The 21,417-nt window shown below is 36.3% G+C and overlaps 1 protein-coding gene across 7 annotated transcripts in view; it reads right to left on the bottom strand.

Moving 5' to 3' along the window:
- Positions 1-21,417, bottom strand: part of St7 (suppression of tumorigenicity 7) — a 279,048-nt gene that overhangs the window by 84,020 nt on the left and 173,611 nt on the right. For 5 of the 7 annotated variants that reach the window (XM_071612748.1, XM_071612731.1, XM_071612729.1 and 2 more), the window contains 6 exons: positions 17,632-17,686; positions 16,863-16,978; positions 15,484-15,559; positions 13,201-13,269; positions 11,138-11,292; positions 8,878-8,975 (listed from right to left, as the gene is read on the bottom strand). In XM_071612748.1, coding sequence (XP_071468849.1) covers positions 8,878-8,975; positions 11,138-11,292; positions 13,201-13,269; positions 15,484-15,559; positions 16,863-16,978; positions 17,632-17,686 — 569 coding nt within the window. The remainder of the gene's footprint in view (positions 1-8,877; positions 8,976-11,137; positions 11,293-13,200; positions 13,270-15,483; positions 15,560-16,862; positions 16,979-17,631; positions 17,687-21,417) is intronic. The other 2 variants (XM_071612752.1, XM_071612733.1) reach the window with 1 other exon arrangement.

Here is a 21,417-nt window from a genome sequence, read left to right as displayed (position 1 = left end):
ATACAGGAAAAATATGGTACCTGATTCAAGAAGCTCCAAATCTAGTGAGCTTCAGTTACCATTTTTAAAATTGGCTTTAAAAAACTCATTTTTCTCTGCTCATCCATCCCTAATCTAATCTCCCCTTATTGAACAGGGCCCACAAATAAGTGATTTGAGACAAAAATTGAAAATAAAAATAAAATAAGTGTGAAAAGAGGTCAAGGGAAATTTTTTTAAAACTTGTATGTTTTCTTGAGTATGGGAACCCCTTAGGAGATGCTCAGAAATTCAGCATCCCCATAAAGGCTTATTTCTTTCATGGAACAAAGATTTGTCAAAGATTTGTTAAATTTGATTTGTTAAAATTTCTTTCAAATCAACTTGGCGCAAAATCCTTACGTGATCAGATATGTATATGTATGAGCCAGTAAAGGTGGTGGAAGCAATAAGTGTTGACAATAATAATAAGTGATGCCATGTCAGAGAGATGGCATCATAGGAAGACAGGGCATTGTAACCACCTGATTCTTCAACTTGGTACAAAGAGCATAAATTATTCTTGTAATTTAACAGTATACCCTTGCTCTGTGTGAGTTAAATAAGACAGTATATGTAAATGTCTTAGCAGAATGTCTGGCACATAGCTATAATTGGTATATGTTATTGACAATAAGAACTGAAGCTCCTCTAGTTCTCGGTTGAAAATCCTGGAGAAGGAGATGAAAGTACTAAAAGGCACAACAAGCCCAAGGGTGGGGTAATTGACTGCAGCTTCCTCTGACTACTTTTTACAAAGAGCTAAGAGTAAGAACTCAAAATGAGAAGTTTGCAGTTGTAACTTTTACAGGCTTGGCTGATAATGGGTTGAACAAGGTCGAAGCATATGAAATATGGTTTTGCCTGACCTGATATAGCAGAGAAATTTTAGAAGGAATCAAAGTATATTCAGAGAATATCTATACATGTCCTGGGTTGAATTGTGTCCTCAGGATAGACATACTAACATCCAAAACCTCAGTATCCATCAATGTGACCTTATTTGGAAACTGGGTTTTGCAGACATAATTGAGTTAGGATAAGGTCATAAATCTAGTATGACTGGTACCCATATAAGAAGAGGAAAATTTGGACACACGGGTACACAGGGAAAACATCATGTGAAGACAGAGACAGAGACTGGAGTAATGTGTCTATCAGTTTGAAAAGGCCATAGATTGCCAACAACACTAGAAAAAGAATTCTTAGTTAGAGCCTTTGGAGGGAACGTGGCCCTGCCACACCTTGATGTTGGATTTTTAGCCTTAGTTTAACATGAGACAACAAATTTCTGTTGTTTAAATCACCCAGTTTGATATGGCAGCTCCAAGAAAGGAACACACCTGGTAATGTATCAGTCGCAGGTCTAGTTTAAATCTAAAATTTTAAGTGGGTGAAGTTTCCCTCACCATATCCATGTTTCCCTGTTTTGTCCCTATTTTATACCATTTTTGCATCCACTATTTTGCTCTTTTGAAAGTGTTCTCAGTTTTTATTTTTAAAAATTCAAGAGTTTTCTTATGCAAGTGACTCTCAAGGTCTGATTAGGGAACCATTGTGAGATCCTGACACTATTTCAGGTAGTTCTCAGATCAAAAATGTTACTACTGCTACTACTATTTTATAGAAATATATACACACATATATTTTCCTTTTTCACTCTATCTCATGAGTACACACAGGGGTACCCCCAGAGGCCACATGTCGGGTAAAAACACAATAGACTAAATCCAGAATCAGACATGAGACTCTATCTCCAATTTGATTCAATCAGACACTAAAGAGATTTCCAAAAACATAAAAGCAATGTTATTCCTCTAACTGAATTTTGTCTGAACCATATAGTTATTTTTCACACAAAAAATCATTTGTTAACAATTTGTAATTGTTATTTTAAAGTGAATAGATTTTCTAAAAATTCACAGTTTCAATTGCTAAAATAGTGAATAGAGATAATAAATTCAACCATACAAAAGTTTTGTAGTCCTCAGTAATTTTAAAGGTGTTCTAAGACCAAAAAGTTTAAGAAGCATTGGTCTATATTAGCATTGACTTTTTAATTGCAAAAGTAGAATCAAATTGTACCTAATGTTTACACTTTTCACTTGCCAATATAGCTTAGGCAATAATAGTTAAGAACAACAGCCACCATGAATCCTTACTACGCATGAAGCCCTATGTCAAATGTTTTGTATGTATTATTCCACTTAATCCCTATACCATTGCCAAGAGTTGAGTACTAAACCAGCACCTTGGGCCCTTTTGATGCAGGTGATTGACCATGCTCTCATGAGTGCTCACTACCTGTGTGACCCTGAGCGAGCACCAGAGAATTAAGAGTTTACATTTGTACAGCACTTACAACAATGTCTGGAACACAGTAAATACTACAGAAATGTTTGCCAGCATTTAGACGATGTTTAAAACTCTGAAACTGGATGTAGTTGCCCTGGATTGACCAGGGAACACTTCAAATTTTGGAAATTGAGAAGATGTGGAGACTAAGATTTTAGGAGAAGTAAAATAGCATAGCTTCCTAGAATAAAGTGGATAAATGATTCAAAAAGGGAGTGAGAACCTATATCAAATAGTAGGGCAGGATATGGAAAAAAGTAGTCCTACAGAGAAAGTGAAACAGGAAAGAAGCAAATGGCTCAGAGATCTGAAAAAAAAATGCAAAAAGCAAGGGAAACTGACTTTCAAAGGACCTGTAGATTTTAGGCAAATAAGGCAAATAATGAGCCAGAAGCAGGCTGGAGGAGCACGGGAGACTACTATCCTACATCAGACTCTTTCTCAGTCCTTTCATCAGGACCCCCACAAAACTTCCATGTGATTTACTCTTCTTGCCTTGAGATGCCTCTTTAGGGAATCCCATCTGGGCAAAAGCCTCCTCCTGGCAACCAGGCTGGGTAAGTCTTGGGATGCTTTGGAGGCCAGTGCCTGTACAAGGAGAAGTTCAGACTATACATGGATAAAAACCCAATGTCTGCCTAGAAACATATCTGCTCACCTCAGGATTCCCTAGACCAGTGGATCTTAATGGGAATGGATTTCCCCCCATAACCAGAGACATTTAGCAATGTCTGAAGACAACTGGGAAGTAACAGAGCCATGGGTTACCATTGGCATCTAGTAGGTACAGGCCAGGGATGCTGCTAAACAGCCTACGATGTGCAGAAGAGCCCCCCACAACAAGTGGAAAGTCAGTAGTGTTGTAGCTGAGAAACCCTGCTCTAGACAAAATGACTGGAGCTTTTGGGTTCTTTCATAGGGACTAACTATTCCATCCATACCAGCTAATCCATAGCTGGTCTGATAGGGAATGACCATAGTCTTCAGCCTTATGAATTCCATTTTGAACTACTCAAATAGGCTAGGGAAAGATACAGGAAAACTTGAAGCTACCTAACTGGTATGAGTTAAAAGGCAAAATAAATAAATAAATAAAAGTTGTATTCCTAATGTTAAGAAGGCAAAATCACCAAAGATTAGAAGAAACAAACTTTTCCTTACATTTAAAAAAGTAGAAAATGTGGTGTTCACTTCATTTTGAATAATCAACATCACCGGAAGTTTAAAAGCCAACATGCTTTCTTAGCTTTGCCCAGTGCCAGCAGTAAAGTACTTCAAGATTCTTGATAGCAAATGAAAGCTAATTAAAGTGGGGTTTTTTTAACATCTAGGGGATCCAAAATGATTAATGTATTGCTTTAGAAAATGAGAAGATGTGAATCCAGACACTATGGACTCAATGTGTGCTGACCTTATCAATATTTTATGGACAATATTAATATTTTATTTGAGCCATAGTATAGTCCTGAGTCATAGAAATGTAGGAAATTATGTACAACCACCTTCCCAGAATCCCCTTTCCTCTCTTTCAGAGTATCTCACCAACTAATGGTTTGACCTTCCTTAAGTGGTTTCCAGAGAAGTTTTTTTAAATGCAACTGCATTCTACATGGAAGGCATCTGACTCTCGAATTTCCATTTCCGCTTTAAAATCTGCTCTAGGAAATTTTAAGTCCATGTACATGGAGAGAGGATGGTTGTGTCATTTTTTTTAAATAATTTTTTAGTTTTAGATGGACACAATATCTTTTATTTATTTATTTGTTTGTTTGTGTATGTGGTGCTGAGGGTTGAACCCAGGGCCTCATAAGTGCAACGCAAGTGCTCTACCACTGAGCTACAACCCCATCCTGAGTATGACTGTGTCTTAATGAAAAATTAGATCCTGTGCTGAACACTTTATCAGCAGGCTGCCTGTAATCCATTGTGCTATTTTATCAGAGGAAGTTTTACAGCACGATGTTTCATGTGCATCTTGTTACAGGAGTGAACCCTCTGTGAAGCATGGCCCGCAACCTGAGCAGAGTCAGAATGTCAGGCCTGACTTGCAACTGTCTCCTATGAGGCTCACACAGCTGCAGCTTCTACAGGGAGACCACTCTCTGCTTCTGTTTGGGGTGCGAGGGTTGACAGAAGGAGTGGCAGAAGGAAAGAATACTTTGAATAGTTTTCTTCAAAACATATCATCATGTCTGACAGTGTCTCTCACTAGACTGTCACAACAGCAGGGGCCATATCTACTGGATACTCCAAAGAGAAAAGGAAACATGTATTGGTATTTTAGAAATATGTCAGGATGTTTTATAAATGAAATAAAAGAAGAACACGAATCAATATAGACACAAACAAGCATAAAATATGCATGCATTTGCATGAACACAGAGATAGAAAAAGCTAGAGGTTACTTCATTGAATGACTGATTCATTCAAGAAAAACAAGTCAGTTTGAGGTGAACAGCATTGCCACTTACCCTGGTCTAATCATTGCACATTGTATACATGTACTGAAATATCACAGTGTACCTCATAAATATGTACACTTATGTTGAGAGCCACAGCCGAAGGGGCCCTAGCAAACTTCCAGCTGATTGACTCACAGCGGCCCCAGCAAACTTCCAGCTGCCAGCTGATTGGCTCCTCTGCTGTGATGCTCATTGGGCTGTTTCCCCACCCCTTCAGACCACGGAGCTGCTCATTGGGGGACTCTTTTGGCTCTGCCCACGCGACCCAGCCAATCGGCCTCAAAAGCAGGAGGAGTGGGGGTTGAGAGGCTCGCCGGAAGCCGGTGGTGGCAGTTGGGCTCTGAGGGAATTCCTGAAGAGCTCGTGTGGTGCAGCATGTGTGTTCTAAAAATAAAGTTTGTTTCTGCTTGATAAGTGGCTCGTGAATTGTGCCCAGCCAGACTGTGGCATTTGGTGGCCCGTATGGGGATCAAACCCGCTTTTAAACAATTTTGCTCATCATTTGGCATTACTCATATAACAGGAATCCCATACAATCCATAGGGACAAGGCATAGTTGAAAGAGCTCATCAAACTATTAAAATGTACTTATTAAAGCAAAAAGAGGGAATTGGAAAGGGGTATATATCCCCCAATGATAAACTTAAAATAACCCTTTTTACTCTAAACTTTTTAAATTTGGATTCATCAGGGCTTAGTGCTGCGGAAAGGCATATGTGTCCAAAAAATGTACATAAGCCCAAGGTACTTTGGAAGGATATTCTAACAGGACAATGGAAAGGTCCTGACCCAGTGATTGTCTGGAGTCGGCGGTCTGTTTGTGTGTTTCCACAAGGAGAACAGCAGCCGATTTGGATTCCAGAGAGATTAACTAAAGCGATTTCTACAGACCAAAAATAAGATGATTTGGCTCAAATCCGTAACAGCTGATATCCAGAACTCCAGTTTGGCTATCCTTACATCTGCGACAGTGGTTCTTCCACATCTGGAGGCTAATGAAACCAGGATGCTTTTTTCAATATCTATGTTATTATTGCCCTTTCCCACATCATAAAGTTCTATTTTGTGTTTTGAGCTCATACAGACCTAGGTTAATGTTTTGCTGATCAGTTCTATTTTTTAACTATGGAATTTTTAAACATTGCAATGGAGATTTCACCTGTAAAAAGTTACAAGGCCTTTATTATTATGTTATGTGTTGTATGTATTATATTATGTGTACACACTTGTGTTTTGTGCTGTATGTTTGTATGTGCGTATGTCCATATATCATATATGATGAGGCTCATGAAAAAATGGATTCATTTTTTTTTTCTTATTCACGTGATTTAAATGGTTTAATTTAAATTGGATAAACAGGTGTTGAGGATTGTTTTAATATGTGAACAAAAAAGGAGGTTAACAGATCTGTTTGTTTACTTTCACCTTTCCTTTTCATTATATTTAATAATTCTGTTCAGGATAATGTAAATTGTTCAGAAAATTGTTTTCTTTTAGTGCCTGCTGGAATGTTACATAATTTTTTCTTTAGCCATTATTGCCAGAATTCCTATCTTCATCCCAGTGCCAGTGAAGTCAAAGATAAAACAAATCTACAGATTCTGCAATAGCTATCACTGAACTGATTGCAGAACTTGCCTGGACTATGTATCACTTGTATGCATTGTGAACTATCTGTTGGTGCAGCGGCTTGTGGTAGTGCTGGGGTATTTTTGCTGATGGTGTCATCAGTGGTACAATTTTTCCAAAAGGAGCCGTCAATTGGCTTGGTGTATCCTCCTCCCTTCTGCTTGTGATGGTCGTTCAGCTAAAATTTGGGGGCCAACAGAGGTGAGGCAAAAAACCTCACCCCCCCACTGGTACAAAGGCCTGTCCACAGGTGTGGCTGTATGCTGTACCAGTAGTCAATGACGGATAAGATCCAATTGCAGTGGTACCAACCTAAGACAGGAGGCTGACGCCTTGAGGTCAGCTCATCCGATGACGGGTAAGGACCATATGTAGTATTGGACAACCTAAGGCAGGCACAGTCCCTAAGCCACGTGCTTGTTGTTTAAACAGAGAGGGGGACACTTAAAAATACATTTAAAATGTTTTTTTAATTAAAAGAAGAAAGATATTAGAATTATCCCAAGATGTCCATCAGGCAAACAGGCAAGTAAATTATAGAACAGCTTAAAAAATAGAGGGAAAATATTTTAAGTATGCCTATTATATGCCAGGTGTTTTCACATTATCTTATTCAATTCTCCCTATCAATTGCTCTTTTAGATAAGAATCATCATCTCCAATTTATGGAAGACCAAATAAAAAGGCCATAAAAGGCACCTAAATTGCCCTGAGACACAAAGCCAGTAAAAAGCAAAGCTGAGATTCATATCCAGGTTTTTTGACTCTCTGCCCAGTGTTTCTTTCACTGCATCCCAGACTTTCTCCCAAAACCCATATTTGGACTAGGTCAATAAACAGAATTATAAAGTTATGTTAAATAAAAAACAAAACAGAAGATACATGGTAGATAGATATATTGATTTTAATCCTGAAATTTTATATGCATATACTGAAAATGATAAGCAGAATGAGACTGATAGAAATAACTGAAATTAAAGTAATCAGAACTCGGTTTTTCTCTGAGCTTATTTAAGGATAAAACAAATAAAATCACAAATATTTGATCCTCCATGTATGCCTGCTATTCTAAGTTAATAAGGTTAAAAAGAGGTAATAAGAAAGGTGGGCTGTGATTGTACAAGATTGAGAGAAACATCTTGTCCATCATAAAGTTCCCAGCTCCTGCAGAGCCAAAGTGGCTGTACCGTTTCTTAGTTATATCAAGGGATGGATATATCAAGGGATTTCACTTTGAGAGCAAGTTCATATTTGCAGAAATCTTTTTCTTAAAATTAGCTCATATGCTATATAACATTCTTTAAATTCTTTCTTCAATGAAAAGAATTTAATTCTGAGTGAGCATATATCATCTTCATAATCTTCCTCCTCTTGATGCTTTCCTCAGATTTGGGGGTTACACTGCTGCTTAACGGAGTGGGCAGACCCAAGCATGGTTCTCACCTGGGCCTTCATATTGTGCTGTAACTTGAAGAAATAACTAGGGAGGGCCTTGAGCACAAGTTTCCTCCTCCAAAGAGTATCTAAAAATTCCCATGAGACACTGCCCTTCCAGAGACAAGCTGAGAAAAGGCTCACTGATTTGCACAGTCATATGTGCAAGATGCCACTTTGATCTCACCCCATGGACAGAATTAGAGGATCTAAGTCTTCTAATTCAGGAACACAGTAGAAGGATGACATGTTGATCTAGGCTTTCTGAGATTGTTTTTTTTAAAAGGGAAATGGCTTAGAAATACCAGTGTCAGTTTCTTTGAGGAAAGTTTTTCTTTCTAACAACAACAAAATGGAAGTAAAGTTCTTTAACTTCTTTCCCTTAAAACTAGTTTTGTTTTCATAATAATAACCTCCCTGGATTCTCTTTTGTTCTCAAACTTTTACCTACTTTCATTTTTCTTGATTCTTATGTTGACTACAAGTAATAAAGTGCCCTTATTCTCAAGAATATAGGAAAATGCTTGAAATGACTACATAAGAACACACTCTGAACTTAACAATTTGAGCTATTTTCAAATCTTCCTCACCACTACACACAAAAAGAGTTAGTTAATTAAAATGGCTGATCTCTTACTGCTTGCCAGCTAGAGTCCCAAAGTTTTTTAATAAGGACATCTATTAATTTTTTAATGTGACAGTCACTACATTAAAAGCTTTGCATGAATTATTTCATTTGATTCTCAGAGTAATTTTAAGTTCTTTTGAAGACTGTTATTGTTATGTTATAGATGAGGAATAATGGCAAAGAACTGGAGTGACTTGTCTAAGGTCATTCATCCAGTCAGTTGGGAGCTGGTACAGGCACACAGGGACCCTCACACCATAACTGGCTGCCTCTGCTGGGTCCATTCAGTTGGCTCCCACAGCTCCCAGCCACACACACGGCCACTGACCCCAAACACAAATTCAAACTCACATCTCGCATCATTTTCACTGCTTCCCTGGTCCTCCCGAGCCTTCTGGCACACATCGCTAGCCTTCTTTTGATGTAGACCAAAACGTTGGTGTCTCGTCCTGAATAGGGAGATATAAAACACCAAAAATTTTAAAACAAGAGTTTCAGTTCAGCAGCAAGAAAAAAATGCAGACTCATTTACTTTGCCCTTAAAAAAAAACACCTCAGTGAGAAGAGACTGTGCCTGTGGCTTTTCCTTAGTGCCAGGAGCAATGACAACTTTGTTCACGTCAGGATGGAGACAGACTAAAGTCAAAGAACTCAGACTCTCAAAGGCCAAATCATCTTACTTGTTACCAAAATCCACGCTTTTGAGTTTTGATGCTGAATATTTGATAATAAATAAAATCTTCCGTCACATAGTGCTGAGAAAATTAACATACCCACATTGCATTCGGTTTACAAGCAAGAGTTCTACATACTTCCAGTATACATGCTTTTGTAAAAAATGCAAAAAAGGTGAATCCCAGGTTGCATCTTGATGAACTATTTTTTTTTTATTCTTGACATTTAGTCTGGAGAAGCCTCATGTTGAACTTCTGTTTCATATTATTCTTTCTCTAACACTAGTGACATCATAATCATCTCCAGGTCCCCAAAGCAGTCGATTTTAGATGACAATATAACACATTCCAGATATGACAATAGAGTATGCACCAAAATGAAAAACTACCCTAGTGTTGGAGAAAGCATTGACAAGTTAAATAGTTATAACAATAGTCACTAAAATGGCCCTTAAAAAGTACATTAACAACTTCTTGTCCTAATCTTTTATTTAATTATATGTCTTTTTGGATATGTTTCCAGACTAGTGAGAACATGCATATGCTTAATCCTCAATAAAATTACCGTGTTTGAGAAAAATATGACACACCTGCTATAGATTAAGTACATGTATAATATGCAGCTATTAAAAGATGTTAAGACCAAGTCTGAACATTTCAAATTTTAAACAATGAGATCAAGATGTGTGCTGAAAAACTGCCAAGGACCTACAAATTATTTTAAAGATGTGATTATATTTTTTGGATAGATTTAGGCAACAGGTTGAAAGGATTTAATTTAGAGGGAAAAAAAGAAAGAAAATTTCTTAAGTTGTATCACAGTTTATGTAATTTTACATATTAATTTCCATTTAGTTCATCAAATAGACATTTATTACATGTCTTCAAAAATGCAATGAGTTATACCTTTTTTAAAAAGTCAGATGTAGATGTTAATTAGAGACCTCATTAACATATATACTCACTGCAGAATAAAAAATTAAAACCTGTGTATTGGTGGATTTTATGTATGTGCAGACTGTAATGCAAGGATCTTACTGGCACCTTAGTCATAGAGACTAATACAGTCAGCACCTACAATAAATCCAAGTTCAATATTAACATTTAATTGTATAATCTCAAGTAGAAAGGAGGTACACTTCTATTCTCCAAATTGAAGGAGAGAGAAATGATGTGAGAAATTCCACCTTAAAGAAATAGTGTAAATTTTGGTAAAACCATACAAACTTTTCTCCCACAAGAATCACTGAATTTCTTTTTAAATAACCAAGAAAGATGAGACAGGTGCTTAGGGAATTTCAGAAATAATTTTCTTATTTCTATACTGTTCTTCCAAAATAACACTGGCTCTCAGTTTAGTGTACTAAAATGAAAGGATTCAGATTTTAAAGAGCTATCTTAAATAAAAGAATGTGTTGTTTTTAATGTAAAAACAGTTAACAATTAGGAACTCATGGGTCTTTCTGTCTACAAACCATCTCAAATTTTCTTAAATAAAATTTAAATGCTGATATAATTACCAATAACTGTTGTATTCTTAATGGGCCTATATCATCCCATACTATAGAAGACCTATAATATAAAAACTTTGATAACACTGACTTAAGTTTTGTTTCCAAACTTAAAGGTAAGAGAGAAGCAACTGACAAGCAGAAATATGTAAGAATTCTAGAGCGAAATAAGAATACTGTTAAAGTTTACTGACATCTATTTCTTGCATTGGGAGTCTACAGCCAAGACATTGAATGTGAATGTAAAGAGTAATGAAGCTAACTGTACTCTTATAAGAAGAAGAAAAAAAAAAAAAAACAAGAAAAGCAAAATCCAGAATTTGTCCTCATCTAGAAGAATCAAATTTTGAACTGCAATGAAATTTTGCTCTGATTAAACATTTGCAATTCTGATACCCCAATGCATCAGCCTGAAGGAAACCTTACTATGTTGGGCTTCATACTGGGATCCATGATGCTGTAGCTGCTGAGAACGCCGGTAACAGCCATCTCCAGCCTTCAGGGCCTGCTTAAACAGTTTTTCTGCTTCAGCAATGGTTGTTGCTTCCTCTTCAGCCAAGAGAATATAAGCAGTTGCACACCTGTCCATTTAGATAATAACCACCATCAATTACAAATCCAAGGACATGGTCACAGACTGGAGGAGTTCATGCAGAAGGGCAAGGAGTTACGCCAAAACATGCAGAGTGGCCAACTGGGTCATGCACCTGTTTGTAGCTGTTGACACAAAATAATGGCACGAAGGAAACGTCTATATTTTAGCTTGAGAGGAAGGATGCTTAGTGTTAGGAGCATGGGGCTCATATACGGACGCTGCCCCTTATTAGTGCGTCACTTTGGGCAAGTTATTACTCTGCCTCCCTGATGAAGGGTGATGTGGAATCTGTTGGTTCATTGTGAAGGTTAAATAAGGGGATTCATGTGAAGTGCTCATCAGTACAGTAGCCAGCATGTGGTTTGTGCTCAACAAATGTCAGCTACTAATGGTGAGGATAAGAGTTATTACTAAGTATCTCCTTCTGACACTAAAAGTTAGAGGTATTTCATTAAAGTTTACTTTTGTTTATTAAATGTAAATCCTCTTCAATTCAAGAATTTCATCAGAGTGAGAAATTCCTTAAATCAACTTACTCATTTATGAAAATAGTGCTTCAATGTCTCATAATAGCACTGATTTTTTTTTCTTCAGAAACTACTAGAAAAACCTACATATAGTGTATTGTTTCTAAAGAGCTTGAAATCTGACTCAGCCACAGTAGCTAAAAAGAGTTAAATCTCATGCCTTTGACTACTAGCTGCCATTTGTTGCTTGGTATATATTAAGCACTGTACCAGGTGCTTAACATGTATCATCTCATATAATCCTTTCAACAAACCTCTAAGGTAGGAAGCCAGAAAGGATATGCAATTAACTCATGAACAAGTGGGACTCTTGGATATTTAAACCTTCCAATCATACAAGGAACAACCCATTTCCAAGGAAGGGAATGTAGTAAGGAAATGGTGAGGCCAGAGCAGACCACTCAGGTCCTGATCTGCACCACACAGTCTCCCCTTTCTTCCCCACTGCCTCTTTGCAGCCATTTTCCTGCATATCTCCATCAGACCCCAAGAGACAAAATAAACATAAAGTAAGACCAAATGTTATTTTTACTATTAATTAACTGCCACAGCCAACTAGGAAAAGGAGCATGAACTTAACAGCTAATGTAAGGTTTGGGGTCACTAGTTAATCTCAGTCTTAAGGATAGGTCAGATAAGTTCCTTAGTCAACCCCTCTACTTTCAGGCAGGAACTATTAAGTTGGTTTTAAACTGAATGTGGTGAGGTAGGCGGAAAACAACGCCCAAGGGGATTAAAAAAAAAAAAAAAGCTGGATAACCAGTTACTATGGAGGGCAGCATATATGACTGAGAAAGAACAGGAATGATGCTGAAACTGTCCAGTGATTCACTGGAGAAAACAACTGGGGCAGGCATCAGAGGATATACTTAAGGCTTCAGATGCCGACATGTAAATATGGGTCAAGGGTAATGAAGTGAAAATTGAGCTTATAATACTGAGTGGTAGATAGAGCATCGGAGGAATTAGGTCTAAGGCTGCAGTGGGTGGGATGGGAACTCAAGAATGGTTGGGGCTAGCTTGATTGCTTCTCATATTTATATTTCAAACAGTATTCTTAGGAGGAGAGGCAGAGTAGAACTACTGGCCAAGAAACATACATCTATGTGGAAACTCATGAGTTTGGGGTAGAAACATGCTAAGAGCTTGTGAGTGAAGGAAAAAGGAGAGAGCAATAAAGTGCTAATGGTTGGGGAGTACAGAACAGACTGCTCAGCTCAATGGAAGAGGTAGATGATGCGTCCTGGTCACAACACAATACACAAACAGAAGCAAGAAAGTGTGGTGATGGGGGTGTCAACCATCCAGATGTCTGCTAGAAGTCTCATTTGGTTAGAAGTAGGGCACCCGACAGGTTCTTGACTTACTTTGGTAACAATTTTATCTCCCAGATGGTAGAGGAAGCAATTAGGGGAACTTCAACTCTGGACCTAATTCTGACCAAGAAGAAAAAAATAGTTGGTGAAATGGAAATCCATAGGAACATTCAGAGAGAGTTACTACGTCATTTTGGAGTTCAGGGTAATCAAAGAGGGGGAGGTAGACTTCAAAAAATTCAAAGAAAAGAGGCATGACTTAATGGCATGAGACTCAGAAGGAAAAATGGTTTAAGAGGATTAAGCAGCTTCCAAATGTAAAACTATATAACTACAATCACTAATGACTCTCGGGAAGAAAGGGGTGGCAAATAAGTAACCAAAACACAGCTTCACAGAGATGTCTCCCAGGTCAGAGTTTTTAAAGGACATGTAAAAAAAAAAGATGGAAAGAGGGCATGTAATGAAGGGTTGCAAGAGAGTGGAGTGAATTCATAAGAATAAAATCAGGAGTGCTAAAACTCCAAATTATCTGAGGCTTTGCCCCCACCAAATAAAAAGACAAAAAACACAAATGAACAAACCACTAACACACACACACACACAAAAAAAAAAAAAATAAAAAAAAAAAATAAAAACAGTTTTAAAATAACTAATACAATTATCTATTCCCTACTTTAAAATTAGATTTAAGGCCCCATCTCCATCCCCACTTCTCCAAAACCACAACAAAAAGCAACAGAAAAAGACAAACACCACCAGCAACACAGAGAAAGTTCATGCTTAACAGCAGTAGATACCAAAGAGAAAGCAGACACTCTCTCCCTCCCATCTTGCACCTGGCTTCTCTATCAAGGAGAATGTTTTTCAGACTGAAAAGGGGGAAAGAAATTAAACTCTAAAATGAGTAAAAAGATGTAAGATAGCAAATAACTGATCCATCTGAACAAACTTCTGTATTGGGATGGATGAATCCCAGGAAACCAACAGACCTTGCAGGCAGGCCATGGAATTGCTCCCTATGGATAGCTCCATAGGATAGAAATCACAAAGAATGGAGAGGCACTCGAAGATGAGATGACAAATGTAGTATAGCTTTTCAAAAAGGGGAAGAAGGCTTACTTCCCAAACTACAGAGAAGTAATTTGGAACAATATTCTCATTATTAAAGAGATGGTCTCCAAGCACATTAAAAAGAAAGCAGTAACTACTCGAAGCCAGCTTAAATTCCCTAAGAATAAATAAGTTGTTCTAACATCGTTTTTTGTAGTAGATTTATTATGAATTAAAGATCTACAGCTACAACTGGCATTAAGAGCAAATGGAAAATATGGGCTGAATCACAGTATAACTGGGTGGCTCAGTAATCGTTTGAATAATACCAAGAATGGTGACTCATGAAGATATAGACCTACAACATAGTTTCTATATGTCATGTCACAGGGTTCTACTCTTGGCCCTGATAGTTTGCTCAGAAACATGATGAAACACAGAAGGCAGGCATATCAAATTTGTAGATGACAAGAAAGTGGAAAGTAAATATGTTGCATGACAGAACCAGAAACCATCTAGATCAACTGATTACAATGGCAGAATTCCCAAGTCTCAAGTGAATCTATTTTTCTTTTCTCTTTAAGACCTCTGGAGAAGATTCTGTAACCTTCTTCAGAAAAATCATAAAATAGTTTAACAATGACCACTTGGCAAGGATAATCTCGAGGTGATTCAAGCACCAGATGGGTGGTTGAGCTAAGTGACCTTTAAGGTCTTTGCCAACCCTAAGTTTTTATGACTCTCACTTTAAGAATCTTTCTCATTTTCTGAGATCTCCAGAAGAGATTTCCCAGCCTTCCTTGGTAACCCATAGCATGTTAAACAACACCAAGGACAGCATTTCCTCTTATCTTTTGCCTTGATTGTAAAATAATTTTAATGTTATTTTTTTCACCTTATGACTTTATTATGTCTCCCCACTACTGGAAGTCCTACCTGGAAAATGTGATAGTACAGAGAAGCATTCTACATCTGGAAAAATTTCCCTTTCAAAATATTTTAGACATGTAAAGAACTGTATTTATTTTATCTGGTCACAACATCCCTAAAAGGATTTGATTCAGGGTCCTAAAACAAAGCTACTACACTGCTCTCTAAAATGACTAAAACCACCTCCACATGGCTATCCTTCATAAAAAGAAAACTTTATAAAATAATATCCCCCAAATAATCCTCCAATGTCATACACAGTTTAATGGAAGCATCCCATCAATGGGAACCAAATATATTAAGCAAAAGATGAAAGTTCCTCTTTAACAGCAAGATTTTCCCTCCACTTACTCATTTATCTCCAAGGCTTCATGGGCTGCAGAAATCCTAGCTTGGGGGTTTCTCTCTCTCCAGGCTTTCTGCATTACTATGTTAGAGAAAGAGGAAAAAAGCAAGTCAACCAGTACATATAATTAGGAAGATTCAATGCAGAACAACATAAAAATTAATAGCTTTCAGCTTAAAGTTACAAGAGACTTTCATTACCAATAGGGTCAGCCCAAATTTACAAAGTCACACAAATATATTCTAATTTTCTATTTCATTGCTGATACTGAACTTTTTTTGTGTGCTCATATAACTGTAAAACTAAATCTTATAGACTGAAAAAATCAAGAAAAGGCATCCTAACAGATTTTATTTCTTTTGCATATTAATATAATTTCTTGTTAAGAGAATACATATGATTTTACATATTTTAAAATGTCCATTGCTACTCATTTCTTCATTCTACTTAGATGCAAAATAACTTCTATCTGTCATTTTCCTACATACTTGCTACAGGATCTAGATATTAGAACATTCTGAAACCATTTGAAGAATTAGGAGTTGGGTCAGTAAGAAGTGCATTAGGCTTTTGCTTAACATGTGTATTTATTCCTCAATTTTGTCTGCAAATCTAGTTTCTATATGTCAAAGCAGTATGTGACTATATTGTAAGAAGCTTAATGTTTGGTAACCTTTATACTATGATGTTCCACCATGGCAAAGAGTAACTAAAAAACAAAGAATAATCATCTCCTTCCTTAATTTGTTTGATAAATTTGTATTCTATAAGTCAGTTTTTTTAAGGACATATAGAACTTTCTGTTTAAGAAGCTCTTGTTCACCTATTTACTTTGACTAAGCTTAGCAATACAAATTATATCAGCAGGATTATTTGTAACTTAAGCAGTGTAAAATACATGCTTAACCAAGTCTCTCTAGGAAGGAGAACACATACAGACTCTAGTAGGCAAGGCCACATCCCCACTCAAAATTAGGGGACTTAAATAGGCATTTAAGTTACTAAAATGTATTAATTAATCATTTAGATTCCATGAATCCCAACTTCTAGTTAGAATATCATCAAGGCAATATGACCATTCCATCTCAACCATGAATTTTATTAGCTTCAGGTAAGATTTACATGTTTTCAAAATTTACCCATCCAACTTTGATATATTTTTTAAAAATCATGTTCTAAATTATAATAAGCCTCATTTCTACATTGATACTTCATTGTAGATAAAGCTTTAAGCATTAGAATTCTAGGTTCTACTGTCAATCAGCAATTTAATATTTTATTTATTGGGCTTTTATAGAGCAGATATTCTAAAAGCAGAAACTATGGTTCTTAAACAAGCTGAAAAACCCTCCCTCCCAGTGACTATCTGAAGAATTTTCCATACTTGCATCTGCAGGACGCAGATGGTCCGAGTCACAAGTAAAGAACGTCTGATGGTCTTGCGCAGAAAGATTCATGTCATAGTAAGTCAGAGGCTCTCGTCCTGTTACCCAGGTGTACCTGTAAAGAGGAAGGAAGATAGCCAGACAGTTCTGAGGGAAGAAAGCAAGACCTATAAAATAGTAAGCTGCAGAGGAGTTGAAATATAAACCATTAACTTGTTATGATTTAAATTAAAATGGCTTTGCTAATGAAAAATTTTTAAAAACAATTTAAATCATCTTGTTCTTCCTTCAGGAATTATATAGCAGAAAAGAAGCAAACATTTCCCTCTCTATTTTTGCCTCAAAATTTTACTAGTCCTTGCTATTGAAAACCTTCCCTAATTAGTATTATGAATAGACATTTCCCCAAAGCTACGAAAATTCTGATTTGACTAATTTACTTCACTAAATTAAATTCCAACATAACCTGTCTGGTATCTTTATACCCATGTTCCAGGTAAGCTTAAAAATGTTTTGATTGTATAGTATAATACTGAAATGAATGACTGTAGTAGAAAATATACAAAACAATACATTTTTGTACATCATCTCAAATCCTGTGCTAACCTAATTATGAAACATAAAAATCAAAACATTTTAATATTTTTTTAAAAAATGGAAGCACTAAACACTGTAACATGACCCCTAAATGAACCAGTAAAAACATTTGCTGCTGTCTTTCCTCTCTGAACCAGACTCATTTGTTTCCCAAGCTGTCAAAATGCTTACCGATTATATTCAGCACCCCTAAATAAATTTAGTGGATTTCTCCATACTTTGCATTCTGAAACAAAGAGAAATATGAAAATGTTACACATAAGTTCAGTGACATTACAAGCTAATTAACTTGACAAAACACCCTTCCTGGTCATTTGATAAGATAATTTTATTTTCTATCCTTTACAGGGAAGCTATGTAGAAAAATTCTGACAGGTTAATCAGAAAATGTGGCTTAGGCAAGTTTCACCTAATCTTTCTGGGTCCAAACTTCCTCATTTGCCAAATGAAAGTACATGACAAAATCATCTAGTTCATAATTTCTATAGTTATTTTGAGAAACCTAAACAGATTCTATGAAATTATTTCTAAAATTATAAGCTAAAAGTACAGGAAGAAGTAACATGCCTTTCTCTTGTTCTAAAATATGTCTCACAATAACATCACACATTACAAACTAAATGTCAGCTCTAAAATATAATACACAGAGCTTTAAACTCCTAATTGAGATTTCATGACAATTCACCAGTTTGCTTTGCCTTCCTGGAAAGTAAGAAAATTAATGAAATTATGACTATTTTAGGGAAAATGCTGTAAAAAGAAATCATTTTAAAGCATTTTAATATCATTTACTTACTCAGATACACATGCTAATCATAACTGTAATATCTTTGTTGTTAGCTACTAAGAGATTGCACCTCTTGGTCAAGGACCACAGAAACTTATAACTACAGGGCTTTGACTTAGAAAATCAATCAGGAGCTTCAAGACAGTAAGTGTGTGACTACTAAGCTCCAATTTTTTAAAACACCCTGTGATTAAGACTTTCTATTGATCCATAATAATATATTTCTTTGGATGAATATGGTTTATTAGAAAATAAAAATATCTGTGTGTCTGTGTGTCTCTGTGTGTGAAAATTAATGAAAAACACACCCAAAGACATATGCACACAAAATTACTGCAGAAATCTAAAGAACATTAAAGACCACATGGTGATTACTTAGAGTTCTATCCTCAGTCCTTCACATCCAACATTGACCTTTCATCTATCCCATGGACATTGATGTGAGCACCAAGGGGTTATTGAGTAAAACATCAACTACAATACAGTGTGATAATGACAGGGCATAAAGCAGTATCATCTCAATAAATATTTTTTAAAATAGCGAATGAAGGGTATACACATAACAGAAACATGTGCTTTCATTTAAAGAAGATGCATTTACCTTTAAATCAGGCAGGATCCCACTTTAAATTTGCTTAATGTTTTTAAGTAATGACCCTAAATTTTTTATCATTTAGACTAACCTGCCATTTAGGAAATTATATTTCCTCACTTGGTGCAGTATCTCTGAATTTTGCTCTTGAAAAACTGAGATTTGTTGGCTGTCAGTTTATGTGGCACTAAATAGAAAATTATGTTTCCCTTAAATACTTATTTTTTCTTCAAACATACAGTCTCACAAAGGGGTCATGAACACACTGACTCCAGATCATGGCTAGAGACACACTGGTGAGCCAAACAACATGATCTCTGTCCTTCTGGCTGCTGTAACTCTTTGGACCTCACCACTGCCAACCTTTCCTCAGAAAAACTCTTTCATGATTCAAATTGCTCATCTCAAAGCCTCACAAGTATTTTAAGTTTGTGGTCAGCATATGGTAAACATACCCAGGGATGTATGTACAAGGATGCTCACAATAGAAAAATAGGGATATGTGGGAAGATGATTCCTCCCTATTGAATTTCATTGAAATATCAGTAAAATGGACTATGGCAAACAAATACATTATTATACAGCCTAGAAGGATAAACACTGTTCAAACAATATTTGGCAAATTAGAAAGAAAATTATCTTCAATTAAAGTTTCAAATCTATTATATATCAGATTAAATGTAAAGTATTTCTAAACAAAAATAATTCTAAAGATAAACTCTGTGTGTGTGTGTGCGTGTGCGTGTGTGTGTGTGTGTGTGTGTGTGTGTGTGTATTTAAAGTGTTCACTGAGCAGCATGTAGACATTATTTTTATTTAGGAAGTACCATTGTGTGGCCAGCAGGGGGTGCAGCAAACATTATGAAATACTGCTTTCATGACTTCTTGTTAGAGAACTGAACTTTAAAAAATCCTTGTTGACATTGGTGTCATGTGTATCCTGTATGCAGTTTTTTAACTGTCCCTGAAACTTAGAAATGAAGATATAAATAGCTGAAACAGATATACTCTGTTCAATGTTAAGAAAATATACATAATGTAGTACATAAGAAATATCTTCACAAATTAAAACCTTTAAATTGAAGATGCAGGACAGGTTACTTTCTTTTAAGAAACAAGCAATCTAGAGGTCATATATGAACATAGATCAAAGTTTTGCTTTAAATTAGACCAGTGCATCTTCTTTGTTGTTCTGTTCCATCATCTTATCTTTATTACAAAAGCTCTTAGTCTGGAATCAGTCTAGGGAACATGCCACATAAATATAAGGCTGTCTGATGTGGTTTAGTGATACAGACGAAGGGTGTAAATGCCAAACATATTAAAGTATGAAGATTTAAGAGAAGAAATTAAACTCAGATCTCCAAACAGGAAGAGTTTTTCCACATGAGGTCCTGTTTCTTATCTTATATGTACTTTGAGAAATGAATTCCTTATGTAAAATCAGATTTAGAATTTTACCTCCAAAAGAAATTTTACATTCTCCAATTTTCCATTAACATGCACATTTTCAGTGCCCTTGGAAAGCAATAAATGTTGGTTGGGACCCCAACAAGGGCTTACTAATGTCATTAATAGTTTAGTTATAAATAAGCCCCTGACACAAAAACATGCTTTCCACAGTTCCATCTGCAACGTCCATAGTACAATCTCTACCCACAACTGTTGGCAGAAATGTGTGACCACAATATGCATGCAAGAATACAATTCAAGAGAGATAAACGAGCAAGCATTGAAATAGCACCTGTTTAGTTTCCAATGTCTACAGAGCAGATTCATTCCTTTCTCAAAGTAGGACACATATAAGTTTTGGGGTGGGAGAGAAAGAACATCTAAAAATAATTCTTAGTATGATTAAGGACTTCTAAAAGCAAGCTTGCAGGAAAAGACTTACTTAGCAGGGTTAATTCCTACTAAAACTTTTCACTTCAATCATACTTACTTCATACTTTCTTATTCTTTATGCATTAACACTTGCACTAGGCCCTGACTTGCAAAAACAGATATAGCCAGGTGTGGTGGTGCCCGACTGTAATCCTAGGAAGTGAGGCTGAGGCAGGAGGGGGACAAGTTGAGGCCAGCCTCAGCAGCTAAGTGTTACCCTGTTCCAAAATAAAAAATAAGAAAAGGCTTGGGGTGTAGCTCAATGGTAGAGCACTCCCTGGAGTAAATCCCCAGTATTTAAAAAAAATGCAGATACAGCTTATGACTGTATCTGCATCTAGCCTGGGCAGGAAAGTACAAAGGGTACTGAGCCACTACCTGGCATCCCACCAAAAGAAGCTCTATAAAGCACTAAGTTTTCTGAAAGAACAACAGACTTTCCTCTTTGTCATTGTCCTCAAGAAAAAGAGGAAATCAATTCTCAAAAAAGACAAAAGGCTCAAAGTCATAGGACTTTTAATCACATGGAAAAAAACTAATTTTCTATGTCCAACTTAACTCTGAAACATTTTCTAAAATAAAAATAAATGATAGAGAGCTCCAATTCCTTCAGCTTTAAAACACATAAAATACTAATTCTAGCATAGGAAGATTTCCTTTTTTAATATCTTTTTTAGTTCATTATAGTTATACA

The sequence above is a fragment of the Marmota flaviventris genome, chromosome 1 (assembly GCF_047511675.1).
Source record: "Marmota flaviventris isolate mMarFla1 chromosome 1, mMarFla1.hap1, whole genome shotgun sequence".
NCBI lineage: Eukaryota > Metazoa > Chordata > Mammalia > Rodentia > Sciuridae > Marmota > Marmota flaviventris.
The sequence above is the reverse complement of the archived record's forward strand: the minus strand, read 5'-3'. Positions and strand labels throughout refer to the sequence as shown.